Source organism: Hypanus sabinus, chromosome 14 (genome assembly GCF_030144855.1).
Source record: "Hypanus sabinus isolate sHypSab1 chromosome 14, sHypSab1.hap1, whole genome shotgun sequence".
NCBI classification, from domain to species: domain Eukaryota; kingdom Metazoa; phylum Chordata; class Chondrichthyes; order Myliobatiformes; family Dasyatidae; genus Hypanus; species Hypanus sabinus.
Genome location: NC_082719.1, coordinates 68,997,925 through 69,016,992, shown reverse-complemented (window position 1 = coordinate 69,016,992; position 19,068 = coordinate 68,997,925). Strand labels below are relative to the sequence as shown.

Here is a 19,068-nt window from a genome sequence, read left to right as displayed (position 1 = left end):
AGCCTGCTGTGTTCTACCAGCATTTTGCGTGTGTTGTTGTCTGAATTTCCAGCATCTGCAGATTTCCTCGTGTTTGATATTCATAACTAGTTGCTTTTAATTCCCCAGCACCTGAAATACGCATTTTGAGAAAATGAAAAACATCCTTGGCTTCAATAATTGTCAGAATTCATTAGGGAGCCATCTAGTGTTAATAATGTGCATGTACCATGACCCGAATTAAACATTCAATTAAATGGGGAGATTAGCAGGCGAAGAATAAACTTATTCTTTCAGGCAAATACCCAGGTGAAGTACTCATGCCTTGCCTCGAGCGTCCGCAGAGTTTAGGACCCAACGGAAATGCGTGGTTTGTTTTCAGCCTGTTCTTGAGGTGAGAATGTTTAGATAGCGGCTGTTTTGATTGGGTATTTATAAGAGAAGACTGTGGTTTCAAGTTGCGCTGTCCGGCTGAAAGAATCGCGGGTAAGAGGACGTAGACTTGAATCATTGTGTAAATTGAACAATTGATGGGGGAAAATCTTATTTGTTTTCTGTGTTGCTGTAGCTGACATTTCTTTTTTGGATAATTTGTTCCTCAATCAGTGTGTCAGTTTATGAACCTAAAGCTGCTGCTCGGAGTATGTTGTTGATTTTTCAACTGAAAAGTTGACACGATGGCATAGAATCTTTAACTGGGTTTAGTTTAAACTTATGATGCCACGAGCGTTTTCAATTCATGGTGTTTTGCATCTGAGCCTTTCTTCGTTTCGGGGGATGCACAAAGTTTCAAATTAGTTACGTGTTTATTTTCACGGAACTTCGACATTAATGTCGATTTAAGTGTTCGTGAGAAAGGGAAAGAATGCAAACTGGAGTATGTTGTTGAGTAAAACGTCGATGTACCTTTTATCCGTTTTCATGCTGCATGCTTTACAATCCCTTTTCCCCACGTCCTCCCAATCCTTTGAAAATAAAACGAGAGGAGGAAAGTTTTGAAATCCACTGTGTGAGCGAACGGGTTCAGGTGCAAGTTGGATTGCATCGACACCTCGAGTTGTTACATTGGGGTTGCCGGTCACTCCGGGTCATGTGCCTGATGGGGACCCCGCCGCGTCGTGACGTCACAATAGGGCGGGGCCACTCGCCGGGACAATGGGGGGGGGGGTCGGAGGAGCGCGAGCCAGAATCACATGTACCCCGTTGATGGCCACGTGAGTCTAGAAAAGGCGCCAAAGAGGCCTTGGGGAGGTGGTCGGAGGCAGACTTTCTGGTAAGCACTTTATCGTCCAAGTGTGTATTTTGTAGGGCAAACTCGAAGAACACTGGTTCGTGGGCAGGAATCTGGGTTGCCATGAGCTTTTCGTTTGTTAGGCGTGGTTCCGTGTTCGATGCAAAGCCTCGAAGCATTGTAAATGGAGTTGGTGAATGGCCTTGAGGGTTCACCCAACAGTGAAAGCATTATGAGGGCTAGAAATGGGCATGGATGCAAAATGTTTTCAAAGTCGTCCAGTAGGAAAATCATTATTCTCCTTTTTAAATGAAAATAATATATAATATTTTTGTTGGAGTGGAGTATGATGAGAAGTTGGATGTTTTATGATGGATACGGGCAATTTTAAACATAATTTAAAGCCTTTCCTATGTTCATCGAAGATTGGTATGATGTGCCTGAATTGTAAACTCGGGGGACCAAATAGTTGTCTTCTGTTTTTTATCTCTGCGTTTAGTTGCGTTGTTTATAGTTGCGTCATTTAGTTCGGAATTGGCATGGCGTCTCATACACAGTTAAACTGCATTCGGATATACAAATTGGAAAGTGGCATTTCCAGTTGTCTTGTGAGTTACTCTGTTGCTTTAGAATTCCTACAATGCATATTTTGCAGGAATATTAAGTACAGTGTGTGCTGTCAAACTTTTTTGAGATTTGTTGAAGTTACACTCTTGAGGCAAATGGACTGCCATAGTTAGCCTTTAGTTGAGAGAAAATTTAGTGGAGTTGCTTACTGCAAGCTCATGCCACTTAATTTATCAACCCAAGTTGGTCAAGTCTTACTTTATGCCAGTCACTTTTCAGTGAAGGGCTGTGATTTAGTGTCAAATACTGCAATAATCAAGAAGTAACTCTGCTTCTAACATGGAGGGACATTTGTTAGTTTGACAGTTGAAAAGTTAGTGGAATAATTTGACTTCTGTTCCTGCTTTCCATTGACATCAGTTTTATTGGAGCCTCTTGATGCCACTGAGTTATTGCTTTGATAGATAGTATTGGGAATCAGTTACCACAATTATACAGGACTCCTCTGAGTATGTTGTGTACTGTACAATTCTGGTTTCCCTTCTTGAAATTTAAATCTACTGAAAGATTCTCTAGATTATTCTCTGTGAAGAAAGATGAGTGATTTGATAAATGAGATACTAAGCTGACAGTTTTGAAATGTCAAATTTGGAATGCAAAGTAATTAGTAATATTCTGTTTCACTGGGTTTGACAGGTAGATGGATCCAGGAATAATCATTTTCATTGTCTGGGATGCTAAAACCAGGCTTGCAATCTCAAAATGTGGAGTATGGTATTTAGTTCTGAGATTAGAGATTTCTAAACAGTGGAAGAATTTGGTGATTGCAGCAATTTAAGGTTATTTGATGTTATAATTCAATTTAAAGATAAAGCAAATGGGGTGTAAATGTCCTTTTCTCCATTGTCGGAATGGATTGTATAATAGCCAACTACAATGAGCTGATTGAGGTGGAGCAAAAACGTGTATTGTTTTAAATGCTATAGCGCTTGTGACCACTACAAGGCTTTCCACTGAGGATTGACGGATAAAGCAAAATATGCTGAAGAATGATGCTTGCTGTAAAGATTCTGCAGGTGAGGGAAATCTTGAGCAACACAAAGGTGTTACTAGCTTCTCTTTGGCTTTTTTTGAGTAAATGGCATTTCATAGCACTGTGTTGTGAAACATCAAAAATAGTTGCAGTGGAGGCCAAAATTGTTCTGACGGGGTGTTCGATTTGAAATGTTAAATGTTTTGTGGATATTGCTTGACGTGTGAAGTTGTTATTTTGATCTTTTGTGTAGCTTCTTCATGTTTCCTCCTGAAGTCAGTTGTTTCTTTGGTCTTGCTGGCATTGCAGATTGACACTAACTAGAACCTGCAAGATACAAATTATACCTTGCTATCAATTGATATCGTTATTCTTTTTCACACCTTGTGTGTGCATCAGTGACATTTTTGACTTTTTTTAACGAGGCTAGGTTGCTAGCTTAATGCTCAACCCAGCACAGATGAAAAGTGTGTAAGGAGCTGGCAAGAATCAAAGTTGAGACTATTTGCCTCTAAGCCTGGTGCTGATACCACTACAACTTTGGCAGGCTATCAGTTGATATAATAGAAATGTAATGTCCCTGCTCCTAAACTTAATGCCAGGGGTTCCCAATCTGAGATTAACCCTTGCTTGATGGTATTGATCCATGGCATAAAAAAGGTCGGGAAACCCTGTTCTCTGCCCTGACTGAAGGCCAGCATGCTAAATTCTTGACTCTGTTGTTTATTTGGGCATCCTTTTTGAGCCAACTGTGCACTTGAACATGGCACTTCATCAGTCATGCTACTTGGTTTGTTTGTTCAAAGTGTCCATCACAGTTATCTAGGCTGAAGTCTGTTTGCTGTTCCTCAACCCATCTAACCAAGGGATCAGGATCTCTGCAATTCGCTGTACCCTACTTCACTGTCAACAAGACCTTCTAATATGATAGCGTACTATCAAACTCCGCTTCAAATTTATTCAATGACTTGGCCTCCAGCTGTTGTGGCAATAAATTCCACAGATTTGTCACTCTGGCTAAAGAAATGCCCCCTTATCTCATCTCTGTGCTAAAGGAATTTTTTTTGCTGTGTACCTTCTGCAGATTGACATTCATTCCTCTAACCAGAACTATTGAGGCTATGCCCTGTGGTCCTCGACTCTCTCACTATTGTAAACATCCTCCTAGTTCACACTCTGAGGGTTTCAATAGGGTCCCCCTTGCATCTTAATTAGTGACCTGAAGTGCTTCTCTTGCATTAACCTTTTCATTCATTGAGCTGTGGAAAAGCACACACAGAACCAGGCCCTTTGGTTTATCTAGTCCACACTGGATAATTTCAGCTGCCTATTCCCATCAACCAGCTGAAGATACTCGGTGAGTAGGGCAGCATGGGGGCGGGGCAGGGGGGGGGAAGGTTCAAGGATTTTTTTAATACATAGATCAAATTTCCAGGTCAAGACCCTGACTTTGGGCTCTCCAGCAATTTGTTTTGCTTCCGATAGCAACATCTGTAATGTTGTTGGAATAGTTTTGTTGAACGTGGCAAGCCATGTAGAACACTACAAGAACGGCACTGGCATAAATGCTGTTCCTAGCTCAGTTGGTGGATTGGACCAAGTCCAAACCAGACTACACCACAAAGTGGCCTAGGTGTCAAGTTCATTTCTGGTTGCAGAGGCACGTGGTTTATAATTGGCCACAAGCAGGTTGTTAGTCTGAAATAACTGAAGTCTGAAACAAAGAAGAGTCTTGTACTTTATCCTAAAATTGCTTATTAGGGTAAAGACATGCATTCAAAATGTAGAAGTGATGTTGAAATTGAATTTTCTGAACTGCATGGAGGATGGTGACCACTGGTATTCCGCAGGGATCTGTTCTGGGACCCCTTTTCTTTGCTTTTAAAACCTTGTATCCCCTTTGAACCTATCCCTCAACTTCAGTGCCTGCCCTCTGATGTTAGACTCTTCTATCCTGGGAAAAAGATATTCCCTATCTTTGCCTCTCAAATCTCATAAACCTCTATCAGATCTTCCCTCAGCCTCTGCTGCTCTAGAGAAAACAATTGAAGTTTATCCAATCTCTCATATGACTTGCCCTTTAAACCAGGCAGCATCTTGGTAAACTTCTGCACCTTTTCCGAAGCCTCAGCATGGGCTGGTGTGACCAGAACTGTATGCAATACTCCAGGTGTGGCCTAACCAGAGTTCTGTAAAGTTCCAATGTTGATAGGTTGATTTTTGAACTCAGTGCCTTGACTGATTAAAGCATTCTATAACCTGCCTTAACCACCCTATTCATCTTTGTAGCCACTTCCAAGGAACTGTGAACTATCATCCCAAGATCTCTGCTCAGCAATACTTAAGGATCTTGCCCTTAATAGTGTACTGTCTTGTTGCACTTGCCCTGCCAAGGTGCAACTCCTCATATTTATCTGAGTTAAATTCCAGCTGCCATTTCTCTGCCCATATCCTCAAATGATCTATATTGCACTGTATTCTTTGCCAGTCTTCTACACTATCCACAACTCCCAATTTTGGTAAATTTACAGATGATTACCAACCTTTTCATCCAGGTCATTTATACACATCACAAACAGCAAAGGTCCCACACAGATCCCTTTAATTGCAGAACTTGGCTCTAAATCCTTTCAAACACTACCCTGTTTTCAATGCACAAGCCAATTCTCAATCCAGTCAATTTGTCACAGACGTGATGTATCTTAATCTTCTGGTCTAGCCTCCCATGGCGGACTTTGTCAAATGCCTTACTAAATTCCATATAGACAATATTGACTGCCCTACCCTCATCACCTTGTCAAAAACTGAATCTAGTTGGTAAGACACAACCTGCCCTTCATAAGGCCATGCTGGCTGTCCCTAATCAGGACACAGGTTTCCAAATGCTCCTATATATTGCTAATAATGTTCTTCAGCAAATTTTCCTGATGAGAGATTAACCGGTCTATAGTTCCCAGGATTTTCCCTTGTTCCCCTCCTGTGTAGACCTACAATGTTGGCCACTTGCCTGTCCTCCAGGCCTCACCTATGGTTAGAGAGGACAGGAAGATACTGGTCAATGGCCCAGCAATCTCACTCTTGCCTCCTTCAATAACCTGGCCTAAATCCCATCAGGCCTTGGGGACTTGACCACCTTAATACTCATTGGGAGACCCAACACTTCCTTCTCTTTGACCTCTAATATACACTCAGCACTTGTCTGCTGATATTCAACATTCTTTTCCTAGGTAAATACTGAAGCAAAGTACTCATTAAGTACCTGATTCATTCTCTAGATCCAAGCAAATGTAGCCCCCCCTTCCCCCCTCCCCCCCCCCCTCAATCCTAGTGGTCTTACCCTCTCTTAGCTTCTCTTGATGTATGTTCAGAATGCCTTGGGAAACCTTAATCCTACTTGCCGAGGACTTTTCATGGCTTTCCTAATTCCCTTGAGTTCTTTTCTGGCTTTATAATTTTCATGTGATCCCAACTTCTGATGCTTTACATATTTTTCTTGACTAAATTCATCACTTTTCTGGACCATAGAACTATGGAACACTACAGCACAGAAAACAGGCCATTCAGCCCTTCTAGTCTTGGTTGAAACTTTATTCCACTAGTCCCATTGACCTGCACCCAGTTCATAACCCTTCAGACCTCTCCCATCCATGTATCTATCCAATTTATTCTTAAAACTTAAGGGTGAGCCCACATTTATGTCAGATGGCAGCTTGTTCCACACTCCCACCACTCTCGGTGAAGAAGTTACCCCTAATGTTCCCCCTGAACCTTTCCCCTTCCACCTTAAAGCCATGTCCTCTCATGTTTATCTTTCCTAATCTAAGTGGAAAGAGCCTACTTGCATTTACTCTGTCTATACCCCTCATAATTTTGTAAACCTCTATCAAATCCCCCCCCTTATTTTTCTACGCTCCAAAGAATAAAGTCCTAACCTGTTAAATCTTTCCCTGTAACTCTACTCCTGAAGACCCGGTAACATCCTAGTAAATCTTCTCTGCATTCTGACAAGGAGTCAGTGTGGACATGGTGGAGGATTACAAATACCTGGGGATACGAATTGACAATAAACTGGACTGGTCAAGGAACACTGAAGCTGTCTACAAGAAGGGTCAGAGCCGTCTCTACTTACTAAGGAGACTGAGGTCCTTTAACATCTGCCGGACGATGCTGAGGATGTTCTATGTGTCTGTGGTGGCCAGTGCTATCATTTTCGCTGTTGTGTGCTGGGGCAGCAGGCTGAGGGTAGCGGACACCAACGGAATCAACAAACTCATTCTTAAGGTCAGTGATGTTGTGGGGGTGGAACTGGACTGTCTGAAAAGAGGATGCTGTCCAAGTTGCATGCCATCTTGGACAATGTCTCCCATCCACTCCATAATGTACTGGTTAGGCACAGGAGTACATTCAGCCAGAGACTCATTCCACTGAGATGCAACACTGAGCATCATAGGAAGCCATTCCTGCCTGTGGCCATCAAACTTTACAACTCCTCCCTTGGAGTGTCAAAAACCCTGAGCTAATAGGTTGGTCCTGGACTTATTTCCACTTGGAATAATTTACTTATTATTATTTATGGTTTTATATTGCTATATTTCTACACTATTCCTGGTTGGTGCGACTGTAACGAAACCCAATTTCCCTCGGGATCAATAAAGTATGTCTGTCTGTCAGTCTTACTGATACCCTTCCTATAGTTAGGTGACCAGAACTGTACACAATACTCCAAATTTGGCCGCAGCAATTTCTTGTACAGCCTCACCATAACATCCCAACTCCTGTACTCAGTACTCTGATTTATGAATGCCAGGATGCAAAAAGCATGCTTTACAACCCTGTCTACCTGATGCCACTTTCAGGGAATTATGTATCTGAACTCCTAGGTCCCTTTGTTCCGCTGCCTACCTTGATTTGTCCTTCCAAAATGCAACACCTCACACTTGTCTGCATTAAATTCCATCTGCCATTTTCTGGCCCATCTTTCCAGTTGGTCCAGGTCCCTCTGCAAGCTTTGAAGGCCTTCCTCGCTATCCACAATGCCTCCAATCTTAGTGTCACCAGCAAACTTGCTGATCCAATTTACCACATTATCATCTAGGTCATTGATGTAGACAACAAACAACAATGGTCCCAGCACAGATACCTGAGGCACACCACTAGTCATAGGCCTCCAGTCTGAGAAGCAGTCATCCACCACCACTCTCTTTTTCCACGCAGCCAATTTCGAATCCAGTTTACAACCTCTCCATGGATACCAAAGTGTCTGAATCTTCTGAACAAACCTCCCGTGTGGGACCTTGTTAGATGCCTTACTAAAGTCCATGTATGCAACATCCACAGCCTTTCCTTCATCTACTTTCTTGGTAACCTCCTCAAAATTCTACAAGATTCATTAAACACGATCTATCATGCACAAAGCCAAGCTGACTATCCTTAATCAACCCTTGGCTGTCAAAATACTTTCATATCCGATCTGTCAGAACACCTTCCAATAATTTACCTACTACTGATGTCAGGTTCACCGTCCTGTAATTACCTGGTTTACTTTTGGAGCCTTTAAACAACTGAACAATATGAGCTACCCTCCAATCCCCCAGCACCACACCTGTGGCTAAGGACATTCTAAATATTTCTGCTAGGGCCCCTGCAATTTCTACACTAGTCTCTCGAGGTCTGAGGAAATCTAAGGTTCTCTTGTCTTTCTGTCCTTGTCTGTCCTTCTGACAGGAACATACCTTTCCTTTACTCTGATCTTTTTAAACATCTTCCACATGTCTGATATGGACTTGCCAGAGGAAAAGGTGTTCCCAATTAACTTAGTTCCTGTCTAATACCCCTGTAATTTGCCCTTCTCTAATTTCAAAATCTCCCACAAGGACCATACCTATCCTTATCCATAGCTATCCTTAAAGTTAAGGAATTGTGGTCACTGTTCCCTAACTGCTCACCCCCTGAAAGGTCAGTCACCTGGATATTGCCCTTAACAGTGTACTCTCTCCTTGTATTTGTCCTACCAAGGTGCAAGCAAATTTTAATTCGATGACCAAGCAGGCCCACATACTTTCCTTAGCAGGCTGGATCCTGCTAAAATGAAGGATTTCATATATTGTGGGAATGTTTATTGATGATTTCAAAGTACATTGTTTTCTATTCAATTGGGACCAGTACATTTTGACCCAATTTAGCATGTACCCCAGTTAACCGAAGTTTCATGTAAATAGTTAATGTATAGAAAAAAGACAAACTACTGTTAAACTAACCTACATAGTTAAATGACATGCAGAACAAATTTGAACACTGTCAACAGTACGCTACTAATTTTTTTTGGTTAGTTCCTAATAGTTATTAACGGAGGAATTTATCCTGTGTACATGTTCTTTTGATTGACTGATAATGAACAGAATCAGCGCTGATAATAGTGCCTTCATACAACATTATTAACAATTGCGACTTCCAAATCTTTTTTCATTGTAACATTCAAGATGATCGGTATCTGAATTCTTCATAGTTCAGAACTGTTGAAATTGTTTTACTTTCATGTCCAAGCCTGAGTGCTTGAAACAGTTCTGAATTGTCTTGCTGCTTAAAATCTCACCAGCTATCGGTGACAAAAAGCACTGCTGTTTGATTGCAAGTGCATGCATCTGATGCTGGTTAGAAACTTTGGCAACTCTACCCTTCCCCAATTAAGTGGCATAGTGTTCAAAATAAACAAGGGCATCCAGGCTATTTTTTTTAAATCAGATTTTACTCTAAGATTTATCCCGAATAAGTCCTGTTGAAGGGTCTTAACCCGAAACATTGACTGTACTCTTTTCCATAGATGCTACCCGGCCTGCTGAGTTCCTTCAGCATTTTGTGTCTGTTCCCAAATAAGTGGCTGTTCTGATTTACTGAGGGCCCATTTAACCAGAATCCACTGTATTGGACCTTTTCTGCAGGTCTTTAGTTCAGACAAATGTGGTAGATTAGAAGAGAAAGCCAAAAGCAGTGCAGTCAGGGTAATGTTGGTGAATAGTGAATCTAATGATGTTTTTCAGCCAAGCAAGAGTCCAAAAATTGGGAACAGCACGAGTGCATGATGAGCATAAAGATTTAATGATTCACTCAAACATTATACTTTGCTTCAGGCCCAAAAAGTGATCTACACTTGATGTCTTGCCAGCATGTGAACTCTTGAGAGTTGACCATTTGCACTCAGGACAAGATCCTTCATTAACATTACCACAGCCCAACTGAAATATCAGTTAGGTTGGCTCTGGTCCTTTCCTATCAAGTACAGTCGGCCCTCCTTATCCGTGAATTCCGCTTGTGCGGATTCAACCAACCGCGGATTGGGAAAACCCGGAAGTTCTCTCTCTCCAGCAAGAGTCTGTCTTTAAGTCGGATTTGAAATCAGAACAGGTACATCCGGTATTATTTAGCGTCAGTTAGTCAAAAGTTTTTCTTAGTATATAGTACATATTTTACCTTCCTATGCACATAAAACACTCAAGAAACATACGCATTTCAGTAATTAAACCACTACGTTGCTTAGTAATACAGTCGGCCCTCCTTATCTGCAGGGGATTGGTTCTGGGAGCCCCCGCGGATGCCAAAATTTGTGGATGCTCAAGTCCCTTATTTAACATGTATCAGTGCGGTGGTCTTCAGGACCCAGCAGAACCCCGGGCTTTATTTAACATGTCTGTGCAGTGGACATTAGAACCTGGCGGTGCAGCTCTGAATCCGCAGTGTTTCTGTTCATGAAAATCGCAATTGTAAATAAGGTATAAGTAATAACGCGATGGGAAAGAGGTGAAACACCATCGGTCTTCGGGAAAGCGTTAGGCTACAGTTGGTCAACGATCGGAACAATTTTAATGGAGAATGTGAAAGGCCCTGCCCCGATGAAAGCTACAGTTATTAAGCAACGCAGTGGTTAAATTGTTGAAATAAGTATATTTCTTAAGTGTGTTATATGCATAGAAAGGTAAAATATATACTAAATACTAAGAAAAATGTTTGACTAACTGACACTAAATAATACCAGATGTACCTGTTCCGATTTCAAATCTGACTTAAAGGCAGACTCGGGAATGGAACTCATTCATAACCTGGGGACTGCCTGTACTTCCAAGTCATTTCTAGATTACTTATAATACCTAATACAATGTAAATGCTGTGTAAATAGTTGTTATACTGTATTGTTTGGGGAATAATGACAAGAAAAATGGTCTGTACATGCTCAAGCAAAGAGTCCTGGAGAGAGAACTTCTGGGTTTTCCTGATCCGCAGTTGGTTGAATCGGCGCATACGGAATCCGCGGATTAGGAAGGCCAACTATAATTGTAACTTTCATCGGGGCCTTTCACATGCATCATTAAAATTGCTCCAATTGTTGACCGACTGTAGCCTAACACTTTTCCAATGACTGATAGCGTTTCACCTCTTCCCGATCGCTTTATTACCTTTACCTCCACCTTATTTTCAGTCGTGTTTATTTTTATGAACCGAAACACTGCGGATTCAGAGCTTCACCGCCAGGTCCTAATGTCCACTGTAGTAAGCATGTTAAATAAAGTCTGGGGTTCCACTGTGTCCTAAAGACCACTGCACTGAGCGTCTGCTTTTTTTTTGGTATCCACGGTGGGGGGGGGGGGGCGGGGTCAGAACCAATCCCCCACAGATAAGGAGGGCCGACTGTACTCAGCTTATTACAATACTTTCATGGCTACAATGTTTTGCTGCACAACTCAATCCTTCAAAGTTGTCCATTTTCTAGAAGGTTCATGTTTAGCTTGTGTGGTTGGTTTGTCCTGTAAGGGTTTACTTACACTTGGAAAAGTATGGATTTACTGGAGATGAGTTTGTGTAAGGGAGGTCCTACCTTTTGAGTATTTGAAGATGATTGATGCTAGGGTAGTGAATCTTCCCTACATTGACAAAAGTCTCTGGGTCCATGGTGATTTGGTAGACTAGATGTAAAATTAGGTTGGCTGGTGAAAATTGAGGCTAGCTACAGGGGTATTATTGTGACTGTAGGTCTTTATGACCAGTGGTGTTCCCCAAGGATCAGGACAGGGGCTGTAGTACAGTGGGGGGGGGGGAGTTACTATAAATTAGAATAAATGCAGAAACAAAGATTCATGGTACGTTTGTACAAGTATGAGGTTTGTTTCATGACTGCCTGCACGAACACAAGGGAAAACTATGGAAACTGTTGAAGAAAACATCAAACACCAAATGTGTGGGGAGGGAAAAAAATAAATAGTACAGATTGCAAAAGTGCCAAAAACACAGAAGATCAAATCAGTAGTATTTCGTCTCTCTTAGTTGAGTGCCATGTGGCTTGTCGATATGGGCCACAGGCCATTCTTCACCAAAGCATTGCAGTCTGCATCGATTACTGATCAAATTGCAGTAAGGAATAAGGAGTTGTGTTTGGGCACTGTTAAGAAATCTGGAGGGGTAGAAGCTGAATTGTGTGTAGGTCTTCAGGCTGCTCTACCATCACCTCAACAGGAAGAGGGCATGTCCCAAGTGATGAGGGTCCTTGTTGATGGATCCTGCCTTGAGCTCCAGCTCTTGAAGATGTCCTTTGTGGGGTTGTGCCCATGTTTCTGTAACCCCTGCAGCTGTTTGGGTTCTATGCATTAGAGGCTCTGTTCTGGGCTGAGATGCTTTCCAATATGCATTTGTAGGAGTTTGTAAGAATCTCAGACATACCAAATCTCCTTACCATGAGTCTGATTCTTGAGTATAAAATGAAAGCTTCAGTTACAAGGTTAAGTACAATTGCACTATAGATTGTACGATTGTATAAATTTTATTAATGTGTATATTTGCTTATTTTAAAGGTATAGTTTGGTGTGCAGCCATTGTTTAACTAGATTTTTCCACATGGCAGAAGTTTGGGATCCTGAATTTGAAATGGAGCCTGTTACCTATATCCCATCTTTTGATGATATGGTAGGCATCTTGTTGCTTTGAAACATCTTTACTGATTCTTAGATTGAAATTTCTCATATTGAGATATTTTGTTTGTTTTAAATTTAGGCAAAGCTAATGAATGATGATATCAATGGAAATCACTCTTCAGGTTTGAAAGGTAAAAACTTATATGTAACAAAATTTGAGAATTTTCTGAATCAGAATCTGGTTTTTTATCACTGTTCAACATGATGTGAAATTTGTGGTAACATGACAGTACAAAGAAATCTGCTTTCAATTATAAAATGGTGCAAAAAAGAATAATGAAGGAGCGTTCATGTGTTTGTGAACCATTCAGAAGTGTGATGGTGGAGTGAAAAAAAACTGTTTCTGAATAGTTCAGTCTTCAGCTTTGTGTTCCTCCCCCCTAGTGGTAGTATTAGAAAAGGGCATGATCTTGTTGGTGAGGACCCATAATGATGGATGCCACCTTGAGGCACTGCTTGTGTAGGTCATCGATGGTAGGGAGCACGATGCCCATAATGGCACCAACTGAATCGACAGTCCTGTGAGTGTGCATTGGAGGTTCTGTGATGTAATCAACTAGAATTCTCAACACCATACGTCAGTAGAAATTTGGCATTGCACCAACTGTTCCAAATCTCCTCAAACTCGGAACAAAGTAGAACTGCTGGCATGCCTTTGTAATTGCATCAATGTGTTGGGGCCCGTGACATCAGAACAGACTGGACAGATCTAAGTCTTGTAGAAGTAGCTTGTAAAGAGGTACACTAAAATCATTTGGTAGATGCCTTTTGATCTCAGTGTTAAAGGAAAAGGTGAGGCAAACTTGAATGGAGAGTTTCGTTCAGTTTGCTTAAAATCTGTTTGTTACGCTTTACCTCCAGCTCCTTGTGTTTTGTAGCTTTTTTCCTCTTGGTTTCCACTAATGCTGTCTTATGTATGCTACTTGGGGACTTGGTCTTTTTTTTTGCCCAGTTGTAATTCAGTTGAGTAACATAGATAAATATTCATGTAAAGAAATACATATCTGGGCCAAATTGACTGACTGCCATTCAAGAAGATTTTTGCCACCTTGAGTGTCAGAGCTGTAGAGTGGCCATTTGGCCCATGATGTACTGATTTTTGATGCCAATTTATACTAAATTTCTTCTATCATACATATGCCAGCATTCCATTCATGTTAATCTGTCCTGTCTGTAAGCTGCTTAACTTCTCCAAACTGCCTGATTCCTCTACTACCCCCTGCTCTGGACACTACCTGCTCTGACATTTAATGGGGGAAAAAATCTTACTCACTGTCTTTAATCTCCACCCCCAACCTTAAAATTTTTTGCCCTAGTATATGCAAAGACACCACCTACTATGGTGACAGTAACTTTAACTCTTTATTAGCAAGTTACTCGAGAGAACCCTCCTTAAGCACTCTCTCGGAGGCTGCTTCGAGGGTCTCTGCCTCCTGAAAATAATACAGTTCTCTTTATTTCATGCAGTCACATACACAGATGCATGTGGGTTCACCCCCCTTAGTTTCTCTACAGATGAGAATTGTTAATGTTATCAGTCATAAATTGTTTGTATAACAGTTTTAATTGCTACTATGTCTGGATGCAGACAGGTACAGGCTTGCCACCCAAAGTCTGTTGCCCTTGTAAATAGTTACTCCTTTATGCTTATCTTGCAGGTGCTATAAGAAATACAAGGCACAATATGTTTCTCACACCAAGGCTGCTGTCACCCGCTCAGCTTATCTTATGGGAAAGCATTTGTGCATTTATACTCTTCCTCTCTAGTTCATAGTTGCTATAACCTTTTTTTTTTGGGGGGGGGGGAATAGCCAGGGTCACAAGTGGCCTACGAGATGCTAACTTCATATTGCAGTATGATGTTTTTGCCCCAGTGAAAAGATCGAGTGTCATAAAGTGATGCCTTCCCTGAGCTTCCACTCTAGGGAGAACAACCCAAGCTCGTCCATTGATTCCTTCCTTTAGTTCTTACCCTCCAATCGGAGCCACATCCTTTTATGTTCTGTAGTTTTTTTCCACACCTCTCCAAGATGGGGTGATCAGAACTCTTATATAGCTACAACATGACTGACTTGCTCTTGTACTCAACACCCCTACCAATGAAGATGAGTTTTCTATACAGCATCTTTACCACTTGATCCACTAGCATAGCCACTATAAGAGAACTGTAAACCTGGATGCCAAAATCCCTCTGCTCCTCAATGCTATTAAGGGGTCTACTGTTAACTATTCTTTCTCCTTTCATTTTGACTTCTCTAAGTACAACATCTCACATTTGGCCAGATAAACTTCATTTGCCATTTCTCTGCCCATATGTACCTGCCATATTCTTTGGTCCTTTACACTGTCCACAGGTAAACACTTGATTCCTTTAGTCCAAAGATTTTATTTGTCCAGGCCTCAAATAATTCTACTTCCTTTGCATGCTGTGAGCATTTTTCCAAAAACCTGCAACACTCAGACAAATTGCTCATCATAAATCCCCATTGCCTCAAGTTCTTTGTAATTGAAGACTCTTCCACAAAGTGCAATCCACTTAGCAACTACACATTTATGCCCCTCAGAAATGTGCATTACTATAAGGTGATCAGTTATTCTTTAACTACATTGAGTCAACTTGAAGAACCTTTTCCTTGTGAGTAACTCTTAATCCCATGATTTGTCCTGGTGGACAAGTTGGGTCATGGGGCCTGTTTCAATGCTGTTTAATTTGTGAAGTACACATTCTTTACAAATTAACTTGTATTGCATTAAGTTTTTATTCTCTTCCATTTTCTGTCAGCTAAAATTGTTTCCAATTAGTTGCAAAACATGCTAAATTCAGAGTAACAGTAAAATGCTTTCTTTTAGTTCCTGCTTTGTGTTTAGAACTACAAAATATGCTTGCAATTAAAACAAAATAACAAATCAAGGACATGATCAGTCTGTCCTACAAAGAAGAATGAGGTTCTGTCAAAAAGGCTATTTTCAAAATAGTCTCTTTGCAATGTGGTTTTTTTTTAAAAAAAGGGGAGCAGAGCACAAAAACTTGTATAATGTTAAGAATGATCTGTCCTCATCTGTTAACTGCCCTTGAGCAAATAAGGTTGTCTTGCTAGTAATTGTATATTGTTGACTTAAATGAGAATTTGATTATGTCGCAGAAGCTAGACTGGATATGAAGGACAGATGCTCTAAAATGGCAGTGTGATAAGATGTAAGAATTTGCATTGGGACTGGAAAATTTGTCTTGGAAAATTAAGTTTTGTGATGCTAAAGGTGGCTGGTATTAAATACAGAACAGTACCACACAGTATATTGGCACTTTTACCCTTATTTGTGCTGACCTATATAAACTTATTCTGATCTGTGTACATTCCTTCCCTTTACACCCATAACCACTTGTATTCCAGTCGCATGTCGATATAAGTGTCTCTTAAATGTCTTTATGTATCAGTCTCTATCATGACCCTGATGGTGCATTTCAGGTACCCACCAGTCTTGAGTAATTTAAAATAAATAAATAAATAAATCTTCCTCTCCATCTCCCTTAAACTTCAGTTTGCTGTGGCTGTGCTAGTCATTCAGCAATTTTCTGTCCTAAATGAAAGCTTTTTTAAAAAAAAGTCTGGAAATCTGGGGGGAAAAATGAATACTGTGGGAACACTCAGCATGTTAGGCAGCCTCTGGGATGGAAAGCAGGATCTGATAGATTAACAGCTGAGATCCTTCATCAGAGCTATGAAAGAAAAATGATATCAAGTTGCATGGAGTGGGGGGGGGGAATGGATGGGACAAAGGGAATATCTAATGATGAGGGCAAAGTTCCTTTGAGGATAAATTTGTAAAAAAAAAGTGCTTGGATCAACACCTTTCATTGAATTCAGGAAGCGAAAACGGAAGCCATGAGAGTTGAGCAAGTTAAGGAGGACAGATCTGGAATTCTTTCTCCACCCTCCCTGGATGAAAGGTCTTCAACCTGGAACTTGTCCATGCTTTCTTGTATTTGGCTTGTGGCCTTCAACCCCATGGTGCATCAGGTACTTGTCTAAATGATACTTCAATCTGGTATGAATACTTCACTATTCCAGCAACTCAGGCACTGTTCCAGATTTCAGCAACCTACTGGATGGAAGAAATTTTTCTTCAAATTCATTATTCTATCCCTTAGTTCTTTGCTCTTTGGTTCTAAAGATATTTGCCATTGGGGTTAATTTCTTACCATCTATTCCATCTACTTTTGGACCATGAGGTATAAAGAGCATAATTAGGCTATTCAGCCCACCAAGTCTGCTCAGCCATTCAGTCATTATTATTTTCCCTCTCGACCCCAATCTTCTACTTTCTCCCCATAACCTTTGCCCTTCTGTAGGTCACATCTGGAATTTCCAGTTGGCAGACTATTTCCCTCCATGCCCCTCTGACCTATTGGGAAATCATGTATGTGGCAAGTTACAGTTGTGGTTTGCCTTTGCCTTCTGCCGGGTGAACTATCTTAAGAGCTTCTTTGAGTCTTTGGAAGCTTTGATATGAATTTTTTGCGGAGTTTCTGATTGTGTTCTGGGGTCAGGTTGATGAAGATCAGCACTAGATTGTTTGCTGCCTAATCCTCTCGTCCCATAATGGGTGATGTGGGCATCTCTGCCATTGCTTAGATGACTTTCCGTGTTTTGTTGGAATCAGCCTTGTACTGGATTGCAATGATAATATTTGCCACTAGAGGCCCCTTCTTTCTATATAATTACTGACAAAAAATTCTCATGTGAACAGTTAATATTTAGAGGCATTTCAACTTGGATAAAATAAAGAAATTTCCTTTTTTTCCCTACTACTGTAAACACCCCACTCGTGTTCAGAATGTTTTTGTATGTCGTAATTGAGTCTCTGCTCCAAGAAAAACTTAGCTACACGAGAAACTTGATAAGCTAAGATCCATCCCAGATAATGTCTTGGTGATTCTCTGTTCTGGCCTAATGAATGCTGTAAAGCAGTAAAGCAATTTCTTTGTTAGTAGGGGCATAGATCTTAAGTATCATCCCATTTTCTAGTTTAATTTTCTTGCTGCTTTTGGGATTGTTGGATGTATACACCTGTGTTCCTTGATGTGTTCTGGGGTTCCAACATGTATTCTGTACATACTTACAAATACTGTCAACACTGCTACCGATCTGAGAACTTGCTATCTATAACTTTTTCCAAGCTTCTCTTAAATGTTGAATTTGAGCTTGTCCGCACCACTTGGATTGGCAGCTGATTCCACACGCTGAAAGGTTCTTTTACACTGAATACAATTGAGATTTGTCTTCTCCAGGTAGCCATGAAATACAGAAAAACAATGCAAGTCATTGAAAGGAAATGCATTGATCCCCCTCCCACGTGAAGGAAAAATAAAGCAACTCGCAACCCCTCCAAACCCTCTGTCACTCAAAGAGAAACTTATCGGCAATGAAAGAAAACACAAAAACTGAAGGAAACCAACATAAACTCCAGTCCACACTGATAATCAATGTGCCAGAATTTTGAAAACGTCCTTCATCAGCATAGAGGAGAGCAAGAGCTTGAACTCAGTCCTTGAGTGGGGAGTGACCACTGGCCCTCTGAATGAAGGTGTTTCCTTTAAATTTTGCACCTTTCATCCTTGGCCCATGATCTGTTTGTAGTCCCACCTCAGTTGGGGAAAAACCCTGCTTGCATTTACCCTATCTATATCCCTCATAATTTTGTATAGCTCTATCTAATCTCCTCAATCTTCTACATTCTAACGAATACTGTCCTAATCTACTCAATCTTTCCTTATTTTTGGGAGGAGGGGTTTCAATCAGGTCCACTGCCCAAGGATAAAAGGCAGAGGCGGGTCATTCCAGTGATTTAAGGGCTTTAACCAGTAACCAATCAGTGTTTGGAATTGATTGGCAAGAGCAAATTAAAGGAAGGCAGGGCAAGTGCAGTGTCCATCATATGAGTGGGCAGAGTCAGAGTCATGATCTTAAGGCTCTTTGAGGCTTCTGCTAAGAGGGGCTTTAGCCAGAAATCAAAGGAAAGAAAAGCTCAAGGTTAAGTGTTTTTTTTTCCTGTTTTCCTTCCCTTTGTATCTGCTCAGCTAGGACAGGGATGATAGGCAGGATGGTGGAATGCTGCTCTTGCGGGATGTGAGAAGGCAGAGGGAGATCTCCACTGTCCTTCACGGCTACAACTGTAAGAAGTGCATCCAACTGCAGCTTCTAACAAACTTAAGGAGTTGGAACTGGATGATCAATTGGGAGGCTGAAAGAGTGATAAGACAGTTACACCCAAGGTGCAAGATACAGGAAACTGGGTGACAG

General features: G+C 41.1%; 1 protein-coding gene across 4 annotated transcripts in view; it reads left to right on the top strand.

Moving 5' to 3' along the window:
* The first annotated feature begins 240 nt into the window (after positions 1-240).
* LOC132404848 (probable ATP-dependent RNA helicase DDX4) overlaps positions 241-19,068 on the top strand; it is a 74,757-nt gene continuing 55,929 nt past the window's right edge. The window contains exons 1-4 of one of the 4 annotated variants that reach the window (XM_059989399.1): positions 402-465; positions 6,820-7,091; positions 12,647-12,758; positions 12,846-12,897. In XM_059989399.1, coding sequence (XP_059845382.1) covers positions 12,690-12,758; positions 12,846-12,897 — 121 coding nt within the window. In that variant the 5' untranslated portion in view covers positions 402-465; positions 6,820-7,091; positions 12,647-12,689. Of the gene's footprint in view, positions 466-1,154; positions 1,253-6,819; positions 7,092-12,646; positions 12,759-12,845; positions 12,898-19,068 lie in introns of those variants that run through there. The other 3 variants (XM_059989398.1, XM_059989400.1, XM_059989397.1) reach the window with 3 other exon arrangements.